The sequence below is a fragment of the Nilaparvata lugens genome, chromosome 14 (genome assembly GCF_014356525.2).
Source record: "Nilaparvata lugens isolate BPH chromosome 14, ASM1435652v1, whole genome shotgun sequence".
In the NCBI taxonomy this organism is placed as follows: domain Eukaryota; kingdom Metazoa; phylum Arthropoda; class Insecta; order Hemiptera; family Delphacidae; genus Nilaparvata; species Nilaparvata lugens.
The window spans coordinates 11191849-11217799 of record NC_052517.1 but is presented as its reverse complement, the minus strand read 5'-3'; the positions used below and the strand labels follow the sequence as shown (position 1 = coordinate 11217799).

At 33.3% G+C, this 25951-nt stretch overlaps 2 protein-coding genes across 2 annotated transcripts in view; one reads left to right on the top strand and one right to left on the bottom strand.

The window, feature by feature from the left end:
* The window catches only part of LOC111058137 (sodium channel protein Nach), a 475868-nt gene that overhangs the window by 57749 nt on the left and 392168 nt on the right, over positions 1 to 25951 (top strand). The gene's annotated exons all lie outside the window — the stretch shown is intronic.
* LOC111044896 (zinc finger protein 513-like) lies at positions 426 to 6333 on the bottom strand. The gene is made up of 5 exons (XM_039440757.1): positions 6223 to 6333; positions 3777 to 3888; positions 2772 to 2854; positions 1736 to 1877; positions 426 to 1000 (listed from the first exon to the last, which is right to left on the bottom strand). Exons 1-5 carry the CDS (start codon positions 6232 to 6234, stop codon positions 480 to 482), a joined length of 870 nt encoding a protein of 289 aa, XP_039296691.1. The 5' UTR covers positions 6235 to 6333; the 3' UTR covers positions 426 to 479.

Below are 25951 nucleotides of genomic sequence, written 5' to 3'. Positions count from 1 at the left end.
AAGCTGACGAGATAATACTATTAAATATATAGAAATACTCTCAAATATAATTCAAATAGGTTTACAGCTTACTGCCAAAACAAGCCTCATTTACACCAAGAGTATGACACAAATATGTTGTTCTTGAATAAGATTTAAATATTGAAATTTGAAATAGGAAAACATAAAAAATGTTATTCTTTATGAAATTTGGAGGAATACCAGTTTTGGGCCAAGCCTGTTGTTGTATCCCAACCATATTCATATGATCTGTGACAATTATTAATGTATTCACAAATAATTTTTTTGATTTTTGAAGCCACAAAGAGAGGAGAACTAACCTCATTCATGGCAGACTCTACTGCAGGATTTACCCACCAAGTTATTACTTATTGATAAAATAAATTGAATCAATTGGAGATAAAGTTTAATTGAAAGGTTCAAGGTAGAGTAGATAACTGTTTTAATAAAGTTTGATAAGAAAGTGAGGGTTGACAAAATTATGCTTGGCTAAGAGTTGTTTTTCTAGTATGTGTTCTGGTATGTGCTTTCAAATTACCTAATCTAGCACTTTTGTAGTAACAAAACTGGCAGCTGAAAGGTTTTTCTCCAGTATGTGTTCTGGTATGTATTTCCAAATTACCTAACTGAGCACTTTTGTAGTCACAAAACTGGCAGCTGAAAGGTTTTTCTCCAGTATGTTTTCTGGTATGTATTTCCAAATTACCAAACTGAGCACTTTTGTAGTCACAAAACTGGCAGCTGAAATGTTTTACAGTATGTTTTCTAATGTGTCTCTTCAAATTACTAAACTGTGGTGTTTTAAAGCTACAGTGAACGCAGCTGTAGAGCTTGGTCTGTTTACCAGCCACCGATGACTCAGTGCACTTTTCCACTGGAGAGATTGAATGCTCATTCAGTCCACCCACTTCTGTTGCATAGTCTCGGCCAGATGTGCTGCAGTTTGAAGGCCACATCTCTGGTTCACTCTTCACTGCACTTCCTTCAGCCTCTTGATCGTCTGCAATGATTAATAATAACATAATTATCAAGTTACATGTATGTTAGGAACTGAGTTTTCTTTTATCACCTCCTATAGTAGATAGCTGTGTTTCAAGTCCTTCCAGCATATCTGATACAATATTATTAATTCCTAATTCTCATTAATAATGATCAATTCCATCTAAATACATATTTTTTGTCAAGTTGAATTGTCATATTGAATTGTCATGTTGTTACATAGAGACAGTGGTAATAAAAGTTAAATCAATCAGAGGAAATTAATGAGATTGAAGAAGTTCAAATTTATAAAAATTTGTAGGCAATCATCTTTAGATTCCAACCATCCAGGTGAGGAATGGAATGTTGGTATAGGGAAAAAACTCTTGGACCAAGTAAAGGACACAGAAGTTTGTTTGCCCCACTAACATACTTTGGGACACACAATAAGCTTCGGTTGATGTGTGAGGTTCTTTTAACCTTTGTATCTTTGAATCCGTCCCTTCAAAAACATAAACATCTTTAGATTGATATATGCGATTTTATGGGATAATCTGAACACACTACACATTTGTTCTGTACATGTGCATGGTTGACATGTGGCAGACAGCCCATTCAGGAGTAGCATTTACACAGGAGTTCCACTCCCAAACATCAAACCACTTCATGTAAGGAACCTGGCCACAATCTAATCACCCAAGCAAGGAGTGTAGACCCTGGTCAATCAAGAATCGGTTAGTAATAGAATGCATCTCACCATATGCCTCATCTTTGATGAAGATCATGTTGTAGCCAGGGATTAGATAGTGTTGTTGGATGCAATCATCTTCCACTGCAGCTGGTTGCTGGCTGCTATCATCCTCCTCCTCCTCCTCCTTTTTAACAGTAACAGTCGCCATCTGCAACACAAACACATTCACAATCAATGCCAGGACTTGTATTATTATCATAGACTACATTATTCACAGTGGTTTATGAGGTCATTAATTTTAGATGACTAGCAGACTGTATTGTAGAAGGGTGATTGTAACAGTTTTAGGGTGAATAGCTTTTTTATGATGTGAAATGAAAAGTGTAGGAATAAAAAGTAGCATTTACCAAAAGTATATATTGCAATATAATTGATTCATAACTTGTGCTTGTGTTTGTGAAGATATATATTGAGAGTGAAAGCCAAAGACCTAAATCGTTTAAAATATGTTGTGTGAAATTTATATCCAGTCAGTTCAAATGTTTGAGGACAAAGGACCACAAGAGGACAAGGACCACACACCATCGCAGAATAATATCAATTTGTTTTCACCCATCTGTCTCCTTGAATATTCTTTATTCGAATTTACCACCTGAAACCCTGTTTGTAACAAATCGGTATATCACATCATAGTTTGAATTGGGGTAAGTGATTTTTCCTATTTGTTTTCCTGGGTCTAAATACAGGTGTGCTGAATTGGATGTATGTGTTTTTTCGTATCATACAGTCCAACCCAAAAAAACCAGAGGCAACAGACCTCGTAGTTTTTTGTAACAATAATTGTGGGCCTTTCTTTCATTTTTATTGATCAATTGATAACAGTCTTGAAGATTAAAAAAATTCATTTAATTTGTAATACAATGCCTACAAATATGATGAAACATATGATAATATGCTCAACCAAAGAGTCTTTATATAGTAAAATATTACAAGTGGTTATATTTCTAATAGCAAGAAAATATAAAACTGGATTCAATCGATTTGAGCTTCTAATAGATGGAAATGATTTTCAATCATTTTCAAACAGACACACTCCTCTTACCTGGTAAGGACACAACTTCTGTTGATTGCAGCCTTCAAACGAATCCTCCAACCTTACTGATACTACTTTGGCTATTCTACCACCTGGAATACAAACAAGCAAATGAGATTCACTCCAGAGTGAATGTGTTGTGAACAGAGTCAACACAAAAATAAGGGTATTTAGTGAATTGAATGATAAGTGAATTTAGTAGATAAGGATATTACAGGTAAGTCAAGAGAAAGGCCTGAAAGAAAACATAAGAAGAATATAAGAGGTCAAGGAGAGGCAGAAGAGGAGGAGGAGTAGAAGGAGGAGGTGGAGGAGGATGATGTAGAGGGTGGAGAGGATGAGGTGAAAAAGAAAGAGGAGGTACAAGAAAATGAGGAGGAAGAGTTGACGGACCAGTAGGAGGATGAGGAGATGGGAGAGGAGTAAGATGTGGATGAGAAGAAGAAAGAAGAGAAAAGAAATGGAAAAAGAAGAAGAGGAAGAATATGAGGTGGAAGAGGATGAGGAGAAAGAGAAGGATGGGAGAGATTAAAATGGGGAGGAGAATCTACAAAGTGAAATACAAATACTAAAAATTGCATATATATTGTTGAGGTGAGATTCTATACACATTGCCAATTATGAATATATATTTAATAAAAAAAAAATATTCCATGGCATATCAAATCTATAGAATTCAGTATTGATCATAATTGGAAATGAAAAATATATAAATATTAGTTCTGATAGATAACTTGCATCACAGCTATCTACTATGAAAAACATTGGGGATAAATAGGTGGCAACAATACGTTCCTATCATTTCCACTGATTTTATAGAGTGTATGTTACAACAGTGTTTCCACACCCTACTGTCAGCTGCTCTCATTTCGGTATATTTCTAAATGTTTTTGAGACAGACCCTGTGATTGGTGCAGTTGAAGGCAACTTGATCACACAGCTAATAAACAATGCAAATACAAGTTGAATTATGAATTACATACTACACATCAACAATGTTATCACTATACTTACCACAAACTTCTCTTTCAATGGCCTTAGTCAACCTGGATTCTGATTTTACACTCAATGAATTGTGCTCTGAGACTGGTGATTGGCTATCAGTCCCCTGGTCACATGTGGACATCTGCAATGAATTAGAATGGTTTCAGTTACCAAGAACATTCCAAAGTGTCTTCAATTATTGAAATCTCACAGAATGGAGGATTACTAAGTAAGAATCAATTTCAGTAGTGACATTAATCTTGAACATGAGATACTTGACCAATTTCAGGGTCTCTGACATGACCTACCGACTGTTTTCAGGCAGCCGGGATCGACGAATTAATGTGTCATCTAAAACATGAGAGTTGCTGAGAAAAATATCTTGTTCAGTCCGGGATTCGAGCCCAGGTCACTAAATTATGAAGCCAGCATCTGATCCACTTGACTATAGCCACTCCTTCAGATCAGATGAATCTACTCTCATAAAGATCCTGGAGAACGATAACATTTGCTTGGTGCAACCATAGAGGAAAGATAGCTTAATACCATGAAATTGGGTGTTTTGTATGTTCCAAATTTCACTGCTTACTCAAACTAATAGTCCACATACCGGTAGTTCTTTTTCGTGAAGCTATCTTAGCCATGTGATGCTCTTAGTCTCTCATACTGTGCCATTCATACACTACCACGCATCCCACACAATAATAACAATAATAGGCTTGGATAAACAAAATATCACATAAAGATTTGAAACCTAAAATCCCTATACCATAAATTTCATGCCCTTTTTTCTTTACTGTGCAACTTGATAATTATGTACCGTGATTTAGGTGGAACCAGTTTATTTTAATTAAATGACATAATATTGTTTTAATGACTTACGATTGGCTGATTCTCATAGTCTAATTCAGCCTTCAAGGATAAATCATAGTTGCTTGTGTCAATATCCATTGAAGCATTTATTAATGCATCAATTTCTTTCTTGATCTGAAATCTATTCAAAGTTTACCAAAGTGAATAAAATTATTATATTTATCAGTAAACATATAATTAGAGAACACTGAAAACAGTGAACACTGTGACTATCAAAATATTGAAGATTGTTGAATGTTATTACTAGAAGTTAAAATGATTGTAAAGCTTACTACAATAATAAATTGAATATTATAACAAACGATTGAATTACCGTAATGGTTTCCGAGCTCGGGATTTAGCTAAGTTCTAGACTTTAACCGGCTTTAAACTCTGGAGTCAGAAAATTGGCTTTCCGAGTCAGAGCGTTAACGTAGTCTAGGACTCAAATAGGCCCTGGTGTTTAGAGATCATGTAAGACATGGAGTTTATAATTTCGCTTTCTGAATGAAGGGCTTATAAGTCCAGGACTTGTATTAGATTCTCGTCTCTTTCCGAGTCAAGGATTTATGAAAAATTGTTAAGTCCAGAGCTTAAAACAGCATGATTTTAAACCCTCGACTGGGGTAGGGTTTAAATTTAAGTTCTAGACTTGACCGAGCAAACACAATTCAGTTATTGTTTTGGAGTAGATGAATAGCCAAATAAATGTCATGGAATACTCAAATTATTTGAACTAGTCCATCTAAATTCATAGTTTGCGAGTTTATATTGGAATAAAGTTCTTCATAATATTATGCGTAAAAAACTAACCTCATTTTACAACTGTGACATAACCAAAAATTGTTCAAGAAAAGTAATACAAGGATTGACTTGGAATTTTATCTCCCAATGTAAATATTATTAATCAATGCTATATTCAACATATTATTAAAGATAATATAACAATAATAAATTATTATTTCAGTTTTTTTTAACAAATAGGTTTTCCAACTCAATATGTAGGATACTAGAATTTTTATTCCAAAATCAATGATAAATAAATAATAGCATAACGTAGAATAAAATGTTTATTTTTTATTCATGGTTCAAAAGGTTGAGTTTTGCTTTGAATTTATAGACCTACACCATACAATGAAATTGAAACGTTTTTTCACAAAATAATTGTTACAAAATAGTTCGGAGAGCATTTGAATTATCCCACTGCAATCAGCTGTTTTGCTATAGGCCTAATGACAACAATACAACAGCAAAATATTGACAATTTTCCTCATGTTTTCTGCGTTAAAGTCCTGGACTTGAATAAGTCGAGAACTTAATAGACACCGGAGTTTAGAACATAATATAAACCCGTGACTCAGAAAGTTGATTTAGACCCGAGAGCTTATTTTAGTCCTGTTTACATGTTCTAATGTATAATATAATGTAAATATGATCATGTAGCAATTGCTCAATAACGCTTCAAAACCTCAATTTAACATGATATAAAATATAAATAATCATAATAAATATAATACAATAGTATTAAATTAAAAAAGGCTTTACTGAGTTTTAGGTTATGTATCGTACGTCTATTAATTGTGATATCATTGTTTATACAATAGTTTTCAAGTAGGCTACTTACTTCTGACTCCATTTTAGTATTTCATATTATTTTAGATTGATATTGGGCTAAGACAAAAAATTATGAATTATTAGAGGACAGCCGGACACAAAAACACCAGTTAATTTATTATTATTTGCCATCTAATAAAATATATGGTAATATTAGCGATCTATAATGAATGTTTTATTTTTCATATCCTAAATACATGGTAATAGGAAAATATTGTAAAAATGAGATTCATTTGCTAATAGAATGGATCAAAATCTGTAGTGAGGTAGGTCCACTAAATTAGATGTTTGGTCGAATTAAAAATAATGTTCAATCAACAAATCATTGTATATATGGTAATGGAAATGACGAAAAGTTGAAAAAAAATTATATTGAAATCCATAAAGTACTGTATGTCGAAAGATATAACGCAATGAAACTCAATGTTTTCCCATATAAGTCTGTCTGGGCGCCTGACTTCTTGCCCGATATTCAATGGCGACGAGAAATGAAGGAGGCATCATGCTTCCAAACGCTTGAAGGTATAGCTTAGTCATCTAACTATATATATCAATGGGAAGCATGATGCCTCCTTCATTTCTTGTCGCCATTGAATATCGGGCAAGAAGTCAGGCGCCCAGACAGACTTATATGGGAAAACATCGACTTTCATTGCGTTATATCTTTCGACATACTTGATGGATTTCAATATAATTTTTTTCAACTTTTCGTCATTTCCATTACCATATGATACAAAATGATTTGTTCATTGAGCATTATTTTTAACTCGACCAAACATCTAATTTAGTGAACCTACCTCACTACAGATTTTGATCCATTCTATTAGAAAATGAATCTCATTTTTACTATATTTTCCTATTACCATGTATTCAGGATATGGAAAATAAAACATTTATTATAGATCGATAATATTACCGTATATTTTATTGAATGGCAAATAATAATAAATCAACTGTTATCACAATATTTCGTGAAACTGTTTCCATTCGTTTTGCAACTTAAGTATAGGTACTTAAATATACTCTATACTCCTATATTTAATATAAGATAATAAATAACTACATATTATAAGAACGGGAAAAATAAAACAAAAATTATAGATCGCTAATATTACTGTATATTTTATTAGATGGCAAATAATAATAAATTAACCATTATTACAATATTTCGTGAAACTGTTCCTCATTCGTTTTGCGACTTAAGTATAGGTACCTACCTAACTAATAAATAATAATAATAAATGTTTATTTCCCAAAAAAACTAAAACTACAACATCAATTACAAAAATATTAGATAAATAACAATATTACATACAATAGTTAGTTACAAAAGATTCCTATAATGTGTTCTCTACTTGTTTAGTTTTCTGTGTGGAAATGACCTACTCCACTATGGCGTACCATGTTCTAGAGTAGGTTGAGTAGAGTAGGTTCTAGAGTAACTATACTCTATACTCCTATATTTGATATAAGATAATAAATAACTACATATAAGAACGGGAAAAATAAAACAAAAATAATAAATCGCTAATATTACCATGTATTCTATTGGATGGCAAATAATAATAAATTAACCGTTATCACAATATTTCGTGAAACTGTTTCTCATTCGTTTTGCAACTTAAGTGTAGGTACCTAACTATACTTTATACTCCTATATTAAATAAAAGATAATAAATAACTACATATTATAAGAACGGGAAAAATAAAACAATAGCAATGATGGAGAATTTATAGACAATTTTAGCAAATAATATTTTTTATAATACAAATTTAGCATACAATATTTTCATAGTTTACAAAATATTACAATATAAGACAAATTAATGGAATGGAATATGGATACCTATATTGGATCTATGGAAATAAAATATTTATTATAATATTACCGAAACTTATATTTTATTACTTGGCAAATAATGATAATGAATCACCCAAGCACAATATTCCTTGAAACGATCATTTGGCACTAGGCTTAGCCTGCATGAAACATGACCGATGAAAATATAAAAATACTTATGTATGAAAAGAAATATTTTTATCTGGCGCATGCAGATTCGTACATCCATAAGCAACTGCATGAAACTGCCATACTTTGAATATTTTTTATTGCTTCAATAAAAAAATATTATCATTTGAAAAAGGCTCTTTTTCTACACAGCGAATACAAATACCCGACTTCTTGCCCGAAATTTCTGGTAGCTACACTAGCGCAGTGGCATCATAGCGGACTTCGCTCTTCTTAATCTTATTCTCTATATCAATGGGTTTGTGTGTGCACCGAGATGGCGCCATCTTCGTAGAACTTGAACTTGCCACTAATTTCAAAACACTTAAATCAAAGCATTGCTACTTTTGTTATCATATTTTGAAACTGTCACGTGGTACTTTAGTATCATCAAATATTTTGAAATGAACCAATGAATTTTAATAGAATTATAAAATGGAAAAGAAGTTAGACCTAGTCAAAGGATCAATCAACTTAAATCGGATATTGTTAGCGATAAAGAGTAATAGTATTATCAAAAATGATAAGAAAACATGTATAATTGTGATTCAACAACTATGAGAATCCATTGGCAAAATTAAAAATTATAAAGCAGCTTACTTATTATTGGCGGATTATAAAAAATAAAAGTTTGCATGTACGTTGAGGTTAGAATTATTTGTTTACATTTTTGAAAAGAATCAGTCGATCTTGAATAAATCGATAATTATTTGAATCAATACTGAGCGAATCAGCTGATCATTCGATCAACCAGTATAATAGGTTGAATTATAAAAATTTACTCACAAAGGATATATTATATATACTAAGGAAGGTTGATGTGTAGAAATACGGACAACTATTATTTCTGTATAAATATTTATTATAATCTAAAAAGCACGAAAATCCAGAGTATACAAAACTCATATAAAAAACTAAATGTTTAGGCTATTGTTTATTAACATCGCATATTGTGATTTATTTATGAAATTAATTTAAGATAAACACTACATGTATTTATATAAAAACTTTTTATTTAATTTTTTTTTCTATTATAAAGTGGAAGAAGCCCTGATTCTGAGGCGACCAATTGTATTGAGTTTATTAAATTGAAGACCAATCAGAAAGAAGCTTACAAAATTGTTCTAGGAAGAGATAAATTTTTCTGAAAACCTCCTTCTTCTGACTCAAGATCTTGACCTGAGAGGATGCACATGGAGTTTAGGGTTCTTTCTTCCTTTAAAATTTTAAAATTATCAAGCCAACCTCTTTTTAAATGTGAAATATTTGTATTAAATGTTAAATTATCTGTTAACTCAGTGTTATTGAAGAGTTCGTAATTTACAATCAATTCCCATAAATATATCTTTAATTCGGAGAGAAATCTATAAGAAATCTGGACCACGCGTTAGCCCAGCAGAGACGAAAGGAGCCTGCCTGATTAATTATTGGAAATAATTAATTACATCCACGAGACCGTCGAGAACTTCATTAATGTGAGTGATAAGTCAAACGAGCTCGTTTTAGGCTTTCTACGTATAGTGGGGAAATTAATTAAAAGCGCTATTAAAATTAACTTAAATTAAAGAAAAGTCACAATGTGTTGAGTACTATCACATAGTTCATAAGAACATTTTATAAATTTATTTGATATATGTAGGAAGCTTACTTCCATGCACGGCCCGAACTCATATAAAACCCTGAGATCTCATGTTGAATATTAATTTATTAATTATTATTTTTGCTAATTGATCAAAGCAAGCCATATCAAATCGATGGACTGAACAGGTTTTTATTTGTAGGATTTTGAATTGACTGGAAGTCTAAGCATCAGTATTAAATATAATGTATTTATGAATTTGAAACTCGCTATTGTGAAAGCTATTAAATCCTGTGATAATTGTTCAGATTTTAGAGAGAATTTATTTAGGAAAATTATAGATATAAGAAAATTTTATATATATTGAAAAATTATAGATATCGAATATTTTATATACACTGTTTTATGGGAATATATTTTGTGTTTTATGTCAGCATACAAATCATAGAAATTTATTTTATCCTAATTCATCTTGTGATATACAGTTTGAGCTGTTTTAGTACCAGTAAATATTCAGCAGCACATAAAATTATTGAATCAAGTAATATTGATCTTAGGCTATTAAGAGCATTCAGTATTTATCATCCTTTGATGATAATCATTTTAGTCTGCCAGAACAAGTATATTGAAAAATTATATTAATATAAGGTTCCAGTTATATCATATAAGGATCCAGAGAGCTTCAAGAATTGGCGTTGTAAGTTCTAAGGAATTTTGGAAGGATAAATTGGTGAATACCTGTATTCATGACGAGCGTTTTAAGAATCAACTAGAAAAAACTATAGTTGGTCTTTATCATTCTCTAGTGGATGCATGGTTACTGATAATCAGTCATAAAATATTCTTTTAATTTCCTCACTGGTATTCTTCAAGAACTTCATAGAAGCAGCGGTAAGAATTATTAATCACCGGTCATTGAACCTTATGGTGATTAATTGTATTTGGAAAATTCATGTGTCTACCACTGAGCTAGAGCTGAGGTTTGAACCCAGTAATTTTGCGAGCCGGACAGCCTTAATTTTTTGTGAATTTATTCGCAAAAGAGGGAATTTAGCGACTGCTCTTATAAATCTCAAGAACATCGTATCAGCTGTAAAGGATTTGCAATTTACCACTTTACAAAACATACGATGAAATCACTTGAAATTTATTAATTCAAATCGATATAGCATTATTATATCATATTTCAGTGATAAAATTAACAGAAATAGTTTTAATATTGCACTCACCTTTATAGAAATACGACTGGACTTGGAAAATAAATAAAAATAATCTGTAAGCAGGATGAGACGCCTTCAACAACTATGTAAGCTGAATGCCTTTACCAAATATGTGATTGTGGGAAGAAGAAAAAAACAGCAAAAAATATATTTATTCAATACAAATATTTAAATATGAAACGGTGCAGAACAAAAAAAAATATTATGTAATTAAGAAGTAAAGATTACAAGTATAACCAACAATCAAGATTTCTGAATATGAATAATCAGATAATAATTAAAGAGCTACTCACTTGCTGATCTGTGGTCGTTCAGGTTTTTGAAAATAAAAACAAATTATTATTTAGAACTATGGGTCTGAAAAGAAAAAATGTACAATGAACTACTATCTTACTTTACCTTGAAAATTGTCCCTTGACCTGATCCTCAAAGGTCCGGTTAAACCACTCCCGACTTCAAATGGATAAATATACATAAAAAAACTTCTGCCAGCTGATTGAATCAAAGCACCAGCTTTCCCTACAAGATTCAAATCCTGAAAACACAATTATGCAGGTTTAAACTGCCCGAACTGTGACAGCCTATAATTGAATTCTCAGGATAGAATTCTTCAAATAACCAATGCCTTAACTCAACAACTAAACTTCACAAACGGTTCAAAGAGTATGGGCCTCGAAAGAAAAATTCAAAATCTATTTTTGTGAAAAAACATGCAGCCTTGATTCGCAGACCAAAAGTCGACTCACTCTTCTTTGTATCATGGAACTAGAAATCATAATATTGCCTTCACACATTTTTCATCTTTGCACATTGGAGATCTTCTCGCTTTATCAATTACATTTAATAGGTAATTAAATCCGCGACCAGATTTCCAACTCACAAAATAATATTTCAATAAAATTGAATGGCATTTGATGTCATGTATGACAAATCTGTAAAATTTTAAAAATTAACTAATTAGAATTAATATCAAGAATGTAGGATAGGGTAAGTTACAAAGCAACAAAAAATTGTATATTGCGGGTTGCAGTCACAAATCCATCTCGGTCTTACCACAGAGGAATAAATATCTAAAATTTATTTCACTTTGTGGTTTTACACAGCACCCTAAAGTCGAGGTAAGGGTTTTCCCCATTCATTCATCATTCAGTTCTTTTGTGATGACAGTTACCAAGCACTATATCTGGAGGAAGCTGATACTGGCAGTGAATAGTTGGCCTATAATAGACACAACACAAAGAAATAAATACATTCGTCTGTCTATCAGAGACAACACTAATGAAGTGTTTTTGAACAGTAGCCTATCTTCAACCCTTTCGCTGCCGTATAAAAGTGAGCTCAATGTGTCTGACAGACCGAATTAATGTTGGCATGGAATGAATCCATCAGTAACTTTTTATATGAAGCAGCAGTATATAGCCTATTTCACTTTATGTACCTAATACTTATACAACTGCACTGTATTTTTTCTTGGTTGAATAATAAGAGGATATATTATAATAATAATAGTGGAAGAGGAAAAGGTTGACTGTCTTCTTCACTATCACTACTGCCCCGGGAAACATCCAGTTTCACTTCATCAATTTAAGAATCTGAACTAAGTGAAAAAGCTTGAATTTCATGTTCAGAATAAATTTTAAATTAGTAGCCTATCTTTAATCTATACTTCTACTTTGTGGGCTGAACCAGCAATAGGCACAACCTAACACCAAAAAGTATGGATTTCCTTTTTTTGTATAATTTCCTTTCCTTGTATGCTGCATGCATTATAAAAACAGCCAATGGATCAAAAAGGTTTTTCAAAATTGAAAATATGAAACCGATAAAATAAAGCCTACTTTCCAATAAATGTCTGCTAAAAATAAGATATTAGACCTACTGATTCTTACGGACGTGTTTACACATTGGCAGAGCATATTATAATGTAATATATCTCTCCACAGTAGAGAAAATTTATATCGTAATTTTTTTCTATAGGTACCTAGGTAACTACATAGACCCATTCCACTCTATTACTACAACTTTCAAAGCCAAGATCTTATTATCAAACACATCATCAGCTATGTTAATTTAACATGAAACCTTTGTTCTATAAATCTGCGTACAGAATTGAACGCCACGAACACACGCATTTCATTTTTCATCATCTGATATACTACGCTTCTTATATCTGTAACCTTACCTACTGTTTCTGTACAAATACAGTATAATCAGCTGATGCTGATATAATTGTGCGTGTTCATGGCGCTCTAGTCTTTACGCAGCTGTAAGGAGTGGTAAGGGATCTATCAAACACATATCATGTATGATAATATTATCGAGTCGTAGATATTTTGTTCATTCCATGTCATCAACAAAAGTCTGAACACGAATCAAATACCTAGAGGATCAATTCGTTGAAAGAAGTTTATGAAATATCTATGGTCTGATATAAATGATTATATACATATATGACAGTAGTGGAGCCCTTTGCCAAGGTACAGTACTCAATAATAGGAGAGTAGGGTTGTGTTTGTGTGCCGGAAAAACGGGAATGATTTAGGCGGGATGCACACCGGAGAAACGCGTTTCGTGAAAAAAGTTTCAGGAAACGTGAAATGAAGGTTGCTCGCAATCGACTGATAAGATTAAGCAGGGAACGTTTCTTTTGTATGCATAAGCGGGTGAAACGGATTGCATGAAACAAGTTTCATGAAAGAGGGCTTAAAGAGAAATGCGTTTCTCCGGTGTGCATCCCGCCTTACATCTACAAATTTTGCATATAGATTCTAAAAAATCTGATGTGGCGCACTCACACAACTTATTTCCTTGCCGTTATGAAAATTTATCACCTGACGCTAGTGTTCACGCGCTTCTCAAGTCTACTATTCAAAGATCTGAGCCAGCTGGTGACAGGACAATAACGCTGGAGACACACGAAGTCTGCTATTTCTTCATAGTGAATGATTTAATAGAATCAACAGTTGCCAACAGTTTGCAATTGAAATAATAACATCATCTGGAATTTCGAGCTTATTTTAAATTTCAGGTGAATATGTTACTGAACATTAATTGTAGAGATTTTCATGCTGAATCTTTTCCACTTGGAATTTTTTGTTTAAATTGTATCTGAAGCCTGATAATAATTGGGAATCCAAAGTCAAACTTTGCATAGATGGGGTGGAGCTCTTGGAATTTTTACAGATATGGGACTTGTGACAGTTGATGGAGATCATCAATGACTATTTTAGGTATGAATTTGATCAAAATCGTTGGTGCCTTTTTCGAGAAAATCGCGAAAAACCCTGTTTTTGACAACATTTTCGCCATTTTAGCCGCCATCTTGAATTGCATCAGATCGAATATTGTTCGTGTCGGATCCTTATATTGTAAGGAACTTAAGTTCCAAATTTTAAGTCATTCCGTTACTTGGGAGATGAGATATCGTGTACACAGACACACATACACACACATACCACTTTTTTGGATTCAGGGGACCTTGAAACGTATAGAAATTTAGACATTAGGGTACTTTAATTTTTTCGGAGAGCAATACTTTCCTTATCTATGGTAATAGGGCAAGGAAAGTAAAAATCAATCTCGTGCACCTCAAAGCCCGAATTTCAATTTTCCTTCTAGATTTTCAGAATTAATGAGCAAATTTTATTCATGGGACATGAATATTATTTGAAAAGTACATAGGGCCTACCCAAAGTTAGTCTATATAATTATAAAAGCGAAATGGCACTCACTCACTGACTGACTGACTCACTCACTCGCAGAACTAAAAATCTACCGAACCAAAAACTTTCAAATTTGGTAGGTATGTTCAGTTGGCCCTTTAGAGGCGCACTAATAAGAAATCTTTTGGCAATATTTTAACTCAAAGGGTGGTTTTTAAGGGTTTAAAGTTCTTTAGCATGTATATACTTCTCATTCCAATATCTTAAAATTATAATACTGAAATGTCCATACCATATGTTAATATAGAACTATAATCTAGAGAGAGTAGGCCTACCTCTTCGAAACAGTTGTTCTGGTAAGTAAATTAATAATTCTGTGTTATCATCATGAGATGACATAATTTATTTTAGGTACCTACTTTTATTTTGAAAAATATGATATTGCTATCAGCTGAATTGTAATTAATTTTGAAATCTTCCCATTTCAAATAAATTAATAATCATCAATTTACAATTATAAAATAATTTTATGTGTATTATTGTTTATATAATTTATAATTATAAAATAATTATTATTTAGCATATTTACTGTTTGCTTATCATATGGTCATAATTATAATACAATGATATAATGTTTCTTCATAGATTTCTTTGCATCATTTCTGAAACTCCCACACTGATTTGAAATGTTATCAGAATACCTAGTATATTGCTATCATTACATAATTTAATAATCCTGTGTTATTGAATCATCTTAATTTATTTTATTTACCTACCTTTATTGTGAAAAATATGAGATTGGACTATGAGTCTGTTTTTTCATTCCCAATCATTTCATGACAGTTTATATTTGTCCTTGTTAAATAAATAAATAATACGCTTCTCTTAAATCTGGCCCAAAGTTATTCCCATGCTTGTGAAAAGTTGACAATACTAAAACTACTGCAGTCACAAATAAAAAAATTCTTTTCTTTATCAATATTCAACCTATTTCATTATTTTTGCTCTCAAAAAGTTAACAATGAACTGCTTGATAAAGGAAAAATAACGCTTCCGTGAAATAAGACATACAATATAGAAATAAAATAGAAATTGAGACTGTGCAATGCATTCTCCCATGAGAGCCAATGCGTAACAAAATGAACTAATCCCACAGCAATGCGGGTTGCCTATCTTTACCAGCTGCCTCACTTTTTTCGTGTTGCTAGTCCATTCCAGTTAGTTTAGAACATTGATATAGAGAATAAGATTAAGAAGAGCGAAGTCCGCTATGATGCTACTGCGCTAGTGTAGCTACCAGAAATTTCGGGCAAGAAGTCGGTTATTTGTATTCGCTGTGTAGAAAAAGAGCCTTTTTCAAATGATAATATTTTTTTATTGAAGCAATAAAAAATATTCAAAGTATGGTAGTTTCATGCAGTGCTTATGGATGTACGAATCTGCATGTGCCAGATAAAAATATTTCTTTTCATACATAAGTATTTTTATATTTTCATCGGTCATGTTTCATGCAGGCTAAGCCTAGTGCCAAATGATCGTTTCAAGGAATATTGTGCTTAGGTTGATTCATTATCATTATTTGCCAAGTAATAAAATATAAGTTTCGGTAATATTATATTATAATATTTTATTTCCATAGATTCAATATAGGTATCCATATTCCATTCCATTAATTTGTCTTATATTGTAATATTTTGTAAACTATAAAAATATTGTATGCTAAATTTGTATTATAAAAAATATTATTTGCTAAAATTGTCTATAAATTCTTCAGCATTGCTATTGTTTATTTTTCCCATTCTTATAATATGTAGTTATTTATTATCTTATATTAAATATAGGAGTATGAAGTATAGTTAGGTACCTACACTTAAGTTGCAAAACGAATGAGAAACAGTTTCACGAAATATTGTGATAACGGTTAATTTATTATTATTTGCCATCCAATAGAATACATGGTAATATTAGTGATTTATAATTTTTGTTTTATTTTTCCCGTTCTTATATGTAGTTATTTATTATCTTATATCAAATATAGGAGTATAGAGTATAGTTAGGTAGGTACCTATACTTAAGTCGCAAAACGAATGAGGAACAGTTTCACGAAATATTATAATAATGGTTAATTTAACATGAAACCTTTGTTCTATAAATCTGCGTACAGAATTGAACGCCACGAACACACGCATTTCATTTTTCATCATCTGATATACTACGCTTCTTATATCTGTAACCTTACCTATTGTTTCTGTACAAATACAGTATAATCAGCTGATGCTGATATAATTGTGCGTGTTCATGGCGCTCTAGTCTTTACGCAGCTGTAAGGAGTGGTAAGGGATCTATCAAACACATATCATGTATGATAATATTATTGAGTCGTAGATATTTTGTTCATTCCATGTCATCAACAAAAGTCTGAACACGAATCAAATACCTAGAGGATCAATTCGTTGATAGAAGTTTATGAAATATCTATGGTCTGATATAAATGATTATATACATATATGACAGTAGTGGAGCCCTTTGCCAAGGTACAGTACTCAATAATAGGAGAGTAGGGTTGTGTTTGTGTGCCGGAAAAACGGGAATGATTTAGGCGGGATGCACACCGGAGAAACGCGTTTCGTGAAAAAAGTTTCAGGAAACGTGAAATGAAGGTTGCTCGCAATCGACTGATAAGATTAAGCAGGGAACGTTTCTTTTGTATGCTTAAGCGGGTGAAATGGATTGCATGAAACAAGTTTCATGAAAGAGGGCTTAAAGAGAAATGCGTTTCTCCGGTGTGCATCCCGCCTTACATCTACGAATTTTGCATATAGATTCTAAAAAATCTGATGTGGCGCACTCACACAACTTATTTCCTTGCCGTTATGAAAATTTATCACCTGACGCTAGTGTTCACGCGCTTCTCAAGTCTACTATTCAAAGATCTGAGCCAGCTGGTGACAGGACAATAACGCTGGAGACACACGAAGTCTGCTATCTCTTCATAGTGAATGATTTAATAGAATCAACAGTTGCCAACAGTTTGCAATTGAAATAATGACATCATCTGGAATTTCGAGCTTATTTTAAATTTCAGGTGAATAATGTTACTGAACATTAATTGTAGAGATTTTCATGCTCAATCTTTTCCACTTGGAATTTTTTGTTTAAATTGTATCTGAAGCCTGATAATAATTGGGAATCTAAAATCAAACTTTGCATAGATGGGGTGGAGCTCTTGGAATTTTTACAGATATGGGACTTGTGACAGTTGATGGAGATCATCAATGGCTATTTTAGGTATGAATTTGATCAAAATCGTTGGAGCCTTTTTCGAGAAAATCGCGAAAAACCCTGTTTTTGACAACATTTTCGCCATTTTAGCCGCCATCTTGGATTGCATCAGATCGAAATTGTTCGTGTCGGATCCTTATATTGTAAGGAACTTAAGTTCCAAATTTCAAGTCATTCCATTACTTGGGAGATGAGATATCGTGTACACAGACACACATACATACCAATACCCAAAAACCACTTTTTTGGATTCAGGGGACCTTGAAACGTATAGAAATTTAGAAATTAGGGTACCTTAATTTTTTTGGAGAGCAATACTTTCCTTATCTATGGTAATAGGGCAAGGAAAGTAAAAATCAATCTCGTGCACCTCGAAGCCCGAATTTCAATTTTCCTTCTAGATTTTCAGAATTAATGTGCAAATTTTATTCATGGGACATGAATATTATTTGAAAAGTACATAGGGCCTACCCAAAGTTAGTCTATATAATTATAAAAGCGAAATGGCACTCACTCACTGACTGACTCACTCACTCGCAGAACTAAAAATCTACCGGACCAAAAACGTTCAAATTTGGTAGGTAGGTACCATATGTTCAGTTGGCCCTTTAGAGGCGCACTAATAAGAAATCTTTTGGCAATATTTTAACTCAAAGGGTGGTTTTTAAGGGTTTAAAGTTCTTTTAGCATGTATATTCTTCTCATTCCAATATCTTAAAATTATAATATTGAAATGTTCATACCATATGTTAATATAGAACTATAATCTAGAGAGAGTACCTCTTTGAAACAGTTGTTCTGGTAAGTAAATTAAAAATTTTGTCAGGTTGGCATCAAGTTGAGTTGACTTTGTTAGGCTGGCACCAAGTTGAAGATTGAAATGCATTTATCCAGGACCTCCTAAATACCAATTTATCCAAAATTAGCGTTTTCTCAGCTTTTTCAATAATTGATGGAAATATATTTAAAAAAATTCAGTACACAGATTTAGCTGAGGTGGAAGCATTTTGTTCGCCAAAGATACGCCGATATAGTAACAGGTGTTTTTCGTGATTAAATTGACATAATACGTTCAAATTCGGTACGGTACAGAGGTTCCGCTGAGGTCTACATGCAGGCGAGCGAAGCGAGCCCGCCGATCTCATTTTTGGACGATCCAGTCGGGTATATGGCGAGCGAAGCAAGCCTGACAGCTAACACTTTATATTATAGCCTACTGTCTACTCAAAGTTAGTAGTCTGTCTACTTACGTTGCTGTCTACTAACGTTGGGGCCTACCTACCATATTATATATGTTGATATAGAACTATAATCTAGGTACAGTAGACTACCTCTTCGAAACAGATGGTTAAAATTGGTAACTAAATTAATAACCAGTCCAATTTTGTCAGGTTGGCATTTAAGTTGAGGAAGTCTTCAAACAAGATTTGAGTTCTGTTACTTTATTAGGTTAGTAGGTACCAAAGTTGAAGAACTAATCTAGGCCTATATCATCAATGAAGGAAAGAACTGACTTATACACATGTACGGGATAGGAAAATTATGTTTGACTCACCATCGCATCTCAACTACTGGACTGAAATTAACTTGAAATTTTGCATATATATTCTTAAATAACTTGGTTATAGGCCTACTTCAATCTCTTCAGGAGTCCACTCAGTCAAGATTCCAGTTTGTAAAGTTTTAAAATAGTCCCTTGCAGAGCACGGGTTACCTGCAGTGCAGCTATTAATCAATAAAGCTGGATCCCTACACCTACATTCTACATATCAGAATCAGTGTTAGAACTGAAGTCCTGTACAGTGAAACTATTATTTTTTTCTACAACTGCGCGTAAAAAAATTCAATTCTTCTCGTAAAACAGCTTATTTATGAGGAGAATCTACTTTTTCACTCGCTAACCATCCGCCCATGCGCAGTAAATTTTCTTTACGCTCGCAAATCGCCAAAAGGTCAGATCTTAACCTAAAAAGTCGGTAATTGTAACTCCGCCGATATAAGTATGAATTGAATTGAATTGATTTCAGCAAAATTTACACAATTTACAATAATATTTCAACAGAGCAAATACACAACTTGAGATATGTAATACAAATAATACTATTAATACCTTATCCTATTCCTATCATATATATCTATATTATATTTATGATAATAATATCCTAGTTTAATCCAGTTCAACAATGTTTTAGCATATTTTATTGTGGTATAACTTATCTTATTGCACCTATCCCAAGTGGAATCACTCTATTTAATGAAATATAAGAGCCCACATAGACCTTTTTGGCCTGTTCGTGGGTCAATGAGTCCAGTACTGTGTGATTAAAGTAGGCTATACATTTTTTTCCTGATTGAACTTAAGAGAAATAATTTTTTTCAATTTCATAATCGCACAAATTCATGGGGAAACGGTAGATATGCTTCGTTTTGCGGATGATATAGCAGTAATGGCAGAAAGTGAAGAGGAACTACAGAAAACACTGAATGAAATGGACAGAATAATGGAGGAAGAGTTTAGATTGAAAATAAACATCCGAAAGACCAAAGTGCTAATATGCTGCAGGACAGGAGAGAACAGCTCAGCAGTAAAGCTAAGGAATGAGGTAGTAAATGAAGTGAAGGAGTTCAATTACCTGGGTAGCAAAATCACAAGTGATGGAAGAAGCTGCAAGGACATTGCCAGCAGAATTGCCCAGGCTAAGATTGCCTTCAATAAGAAGAAAAATCTATTCACCTCAAAAAACATAAGTCTCGATGTAAGAAAAAACATGTTGAAAACGTATGTATGGAGTACTGCAACATATGGAAGTGAGGCGTGGACAATGGGGGTGAGAGAGGAAAGAAGATTGGCTGCATTCGAGGCATGGTGCTACAGAAGAATGATGAAGATCAGTTGGAGAGATATGATTACAAATGAGCAAGTTTTTGAAAGAGTGGGAGAGAACCGGAACTTCTTGAAGTGGATCAAGCAAAGAAGAGCACAGCTGATTGGCCACATCATCAGACGTGACACTCTACTGACAAGGATAATGGAGGGAATGGTTGAGGGAAGGAATATGAGAGGAAGACCTAGGCTGGAGTATATGAAACAATTGCTACGGGATATGAGATGTGGATCATACTACGAGCTGAAGCGGAAAGCGGACGACAGAAAAGCATGGAGAGCTGCTGCCAACCAGCCCTACGGCTGTTAACCCAAGAGAATATCCAAACATTAGAAGTAACCAATATCCTATTGATAAATAGATTGAAGTAGCCGTTCACATTGATCTTCATTCAGCGTTTTTATCCAATTTGTAATTATTGATTTATATTTTGAGAAACTACATGCGCCCGGCTGACTTATTTCTTGAGGAATGTTATTCATAATAGTGTGGCATAGGTATGATATATTCCTATCACAGGCTGAACGGGTGTTTCGTTGAAGACCCGAGTGATGAAAGCGGGAATGTCTTGTCATGTAATGATGATTGGACTCTGAATTGAAATATATTTTATTCTTGAACATGTACATCAGTACTGATTTAATGAATAGCTGCCTGATTTTGAAAACGTTGAAGACCTGAAACAATCGTACGGATGGAAATCTTCTGCATAGACCAAGGCCAACTTTTATTATAGTTTTCTGAGTCACTGATATTTGATCTAACAACGCTTTGGGTGCACTTCCCCAAAGGACAATACCGTAGGAAATAATGGACTGAATGTACGCATAATACACTGTTCTCAAATGATTTATATTGAGGATTCCCCTAAGCTGGTTGAACACATAAATCATTTTTCTCAGCCTACTATTAAGGTATCTAACATGAGAGCTCCATGTCAATCGACTATATATATGAATGCCCAAATATTTATATTCACAGTCTCTATTAAATCACAGCCACACGCATTACCCCAATCAGCCCCGCACGTGTGAACCCTCAATTCCAAGTTGGTAGGGGGAGCACGACTGTCACGCAGGAAAATAGGCAAACACTTAGTTTTTTTGTATTCATGCTGAGTATATTGATATCAAACCAGCTTTTCAATTGTCTTAGCTCACTTGAAGCTACTCTGTACACATTTTCCCAACTGTCTCCCTCAAAGTAAACGGCTGTGTCATCAGCAAAAAGCATCATTTTACCACTCATATTTACCTGAATAATATCATTAATGTAGACCAGAAATAGAATTGGTCCGAGGGTACTGCCCTGAACCACACCATAATTGATATCTTGGATGCTACTTTCGACTCCTGCAATAGATACCAACTGGCGACGCTTTGACAGGAAACTTTTAAGCCAATCGTGTGCAGCACCAATTATTCCTATGGCCGTCAGTTTATTCAACAACAAATCGTGATCAATGGAGTCAAAAGCTTTTGCCAGATCAATAAATAGTAATAGAATATATTTATTATTATTAATACCCTGTCTCAGATAGTCGCTAAGCTGAAAGAAACAATTAGACGAATTCCGGTTATCCCTAAAGCCAAATTGATTATCCATTAGAATGTTATTGTTTTTAAGGTACTTGGTCAATTGCTTCTTGAAACATTTCTCGATGACCTTATGAAACTAAGAAGGTTTATAGGTCTATAATTATTTAAATCATTTTTAATGCCAGACTTATAGAGTGGAATAACTTTCGCTAATTTGAGAATATCCGGAAAAGTTCCTGATGTAAAGGTTCTATTAATAATGTGACGAAGAGGAGTAACAGTAGATTTTATATTATCCTTCAAAAGAGATGCTGATATGCCATCGCAGCCAGGCGCAGAACCACCTCGTAGCTCCAAAATGCAGTTTTCAACATCCATCTCACTCACCTGCTGTAAGTCAAAAATCGAATTGCATGGAGGGTGATCCATGTCAGGTAGATTAATATTATGGTTGCCTTGTTTTATAACGTCTGCAAGAGATTCTCCAACTTTTGAAAAAAATATATTAAATTTATTGATAACATCAGAAACCGTAGTACAACTTCCTGTTTGAGGACTTCGGCTGTCGTTACTATTAGTAAGAAAACTTTGTATAGGAAATGAGTTATTCCTTGGATTTACACCCGATATTTCATTAATTGTTCTCCAAAAGGAAATAGGTTTAGAATCGGATAATAATTTATTCCTATAGTAATTATATTTTGTAGTTTTTAATGATCTATTCAATGTTTTCCTATAATTATTGTAGTATAATTTCAATTGTAAATTAAAGGGTTGTCTTATAACAAGCTTACTTAATTTATTCCTCTTTTTAATCGATTTGATAAGCGAATCAGTTATCCAGGGCTTTAACAGTAATTTAACAGGTTTGGGTAGTTGTAGAAAAAATTTTGTATGTAATTCTTCTTTATCGCTCTTGCAAAATTATCACGCTCTGCTTTGCGTCGCATGATAGCTGTTTTGCGCGAGTGATAAAGTCGTGCATTACGCTCTTAATACATAAATAGCTATTTCCTACAGTTACCTTGGAAAGTGACCATTCCTGCACTGATTACAGAACGCGAAGAATCACTTTTCTGCTCTAGTGCGCAAAGTATTACTTTGTGTACTCTTAATACTTTGCATAATATTATCTTGCAGCCATCCCAATCAGCTGTTGACATTGTTGGCGTGTATTTTGAATGTGAATTTGTTCTATCTATATTTTTCTGATTTTCAAATAGATAAAAATTAGAACTCATTAAATTATATATTTTGAATTATTTTATTTACAGTAGAACCCCTCATAACCGGCCTCTGATTTACCGGTCCTTGGTTTATCCGGTCGCTTCTCGGAATCAATATAACATTGTATTTCCCACGGCAATTGAATTGTAAATCGGCAAGTGAATTCACAGTGAAACTGGAAAAGATAATTCAAGAAGAGAAGCTTGTTCCAGATCAGGTCTATAACATGGACGAGTCGGGGCTAAATTTCAAACGTTTGCCACAAAAGACATTCTCTGTTGGGGGATTCCGGAAGTTCAGCTTCTGGGTTTAAACTAAACAAGGAGCGAATAATGGAGGGACTATGCCTTCAAAAAAACAATGGACAAGAAAGTTCAGCAGAAAATTACGGACTATTTTAACGTACAGTAATTGTTCAGTAAATATAATTTTTGGCCTATGTAAATTTGTACTGTAATACTTTTATGTTAATTAGGCCTATTTTATCACTTTTTTCTCTACTGTATTGTAATTATTTTTCAAATACATTTTCTTTTTGATTTAAAACTTGTATTCCTAATTTAAAACACCACAAAAGAGACCTAAACAATTTTTAAATTTTATTTACAGTACTGTACTGATTATTACTGTAGTATTACGTTTAAATGTTCGTTTTTTATATTAGGTTGGTTTATCCGGCCAGGGGTCCGGTCCCATAGCGGCCGGATATGAGGGGGGTTCTACTGTATTTATAATTTTATTTATTTAGAATATTATTAATTATTCATTATTTCAAATAATATTTTTTTGGTTGAAAAATTATTTAGAAATTAAAATTTACTCAAAATTATTCAAATTTTCAAATTAATTGAATTTTTATTTTGAATAAATTATCGATTATTAATTTTCAATTGGATTATCAAGATAAAAATAAATTAAAGTTGTTATCAATAACAAAATTACACAGACAAACATTTGTTGGATTTCAGACATCATTTTACTCATAATCAACCACTTCTCATATTCAATGGTAACTGTAGGAAAACTGTGTGAAATACGTGAGCAAAGTTCCTCTGCTGCACTAAAGAAACCATTCCGCCCTCGCCTACGGCTCGTGTTTAAACGTTTCTTTCGGTGCAGCAAACTGTCACTTTGCGCACTAGTTGCACAAATAACTATCATACTATTCACTCGATATGATTATTACTTTCCTTGCCCTATTACCATAGGTAAGGAAAGTATTCTTTCCTTGCCCTATTACCATAGGTAAGGTAAGTATTGCTTTCCAAAAAAAATTAAGCTACCCCAATTTTCAAATTTCTATACGTTTCAAGGTCCCCTGAGTCCAAAAGAGTGGTTTTTGGGTATTGGTCTGTATATATATGTGTGTGTATACACGATATCTCATCTCCTTATTAACGGAATGACTTGAAATTTGGAATTTCAGGAGCTCCGCCCCAACTATGCAAAGATTGATTTTAGATTCCCAATTATCAGGCTTCAGATACAATTTTAAACAAAAAGTTCCAAGTGGGAAAGATTGAGCATGTCTAGATTGAGCATCTCTACAATTAATTTTCAGTGACATTTTCACCTAAAATTGAAAATGAGCTCGAAATTCTAGAAAATGTGATTATTCAATTGCAAACTGTTGATTCTATTGAATCATTCACTATGAAGAGACAGCAGACCTCATGTGTCTCCAGCTCTCCTGTCACCAGCTGGCTCAGATAGAGCTTATTAATTACTATTTTAGGTATAAATTTGATCAAAATCGTTGGAGCCGTTTTCTAGAAAATCGCCGTAAACCCAGTTTTTGATAGTAAGGACCTTAAGTCAAAATTTCAAGTCATTCCGTTAAATGGAGATGAGATATCGTGTACACAGACACACATACACACACACACACCCAACAACCACTCTTTTGGACTCCGGGGACCTTGAAACATATAGAAATTGAGAAATTGGGGTACCTCAATTTTTTTCGGAAAGCAATACTTTCCTTACCTATGGTAATAGGGGAAAGTAAAAAAAAATAATTTAAAACCTGAGGCCCGCCGTTAAGTAGACCCACGCTACTCCAACCCACGCCCTGAGATGTTTTGTGAACCATTGCTATAGAATTATTCATAATCAATCAACTGACATGTGGATTATTCATTGCATGCATTACACAGATGTCTAGAGAAGCTAGCAATGGTTTACAAAACATCCCACGGCGTGGGTAGGGCTCCTACACCAATAAAAGCACTAGCTGATATAGATCAGCTGAAATCAACTAATTTTTATTGGTGTAGGAGCCCTACCTGTGCTGACGTCACCAGAATGCACTATGGCTTTGTTTACGGGGGTAGTGGTT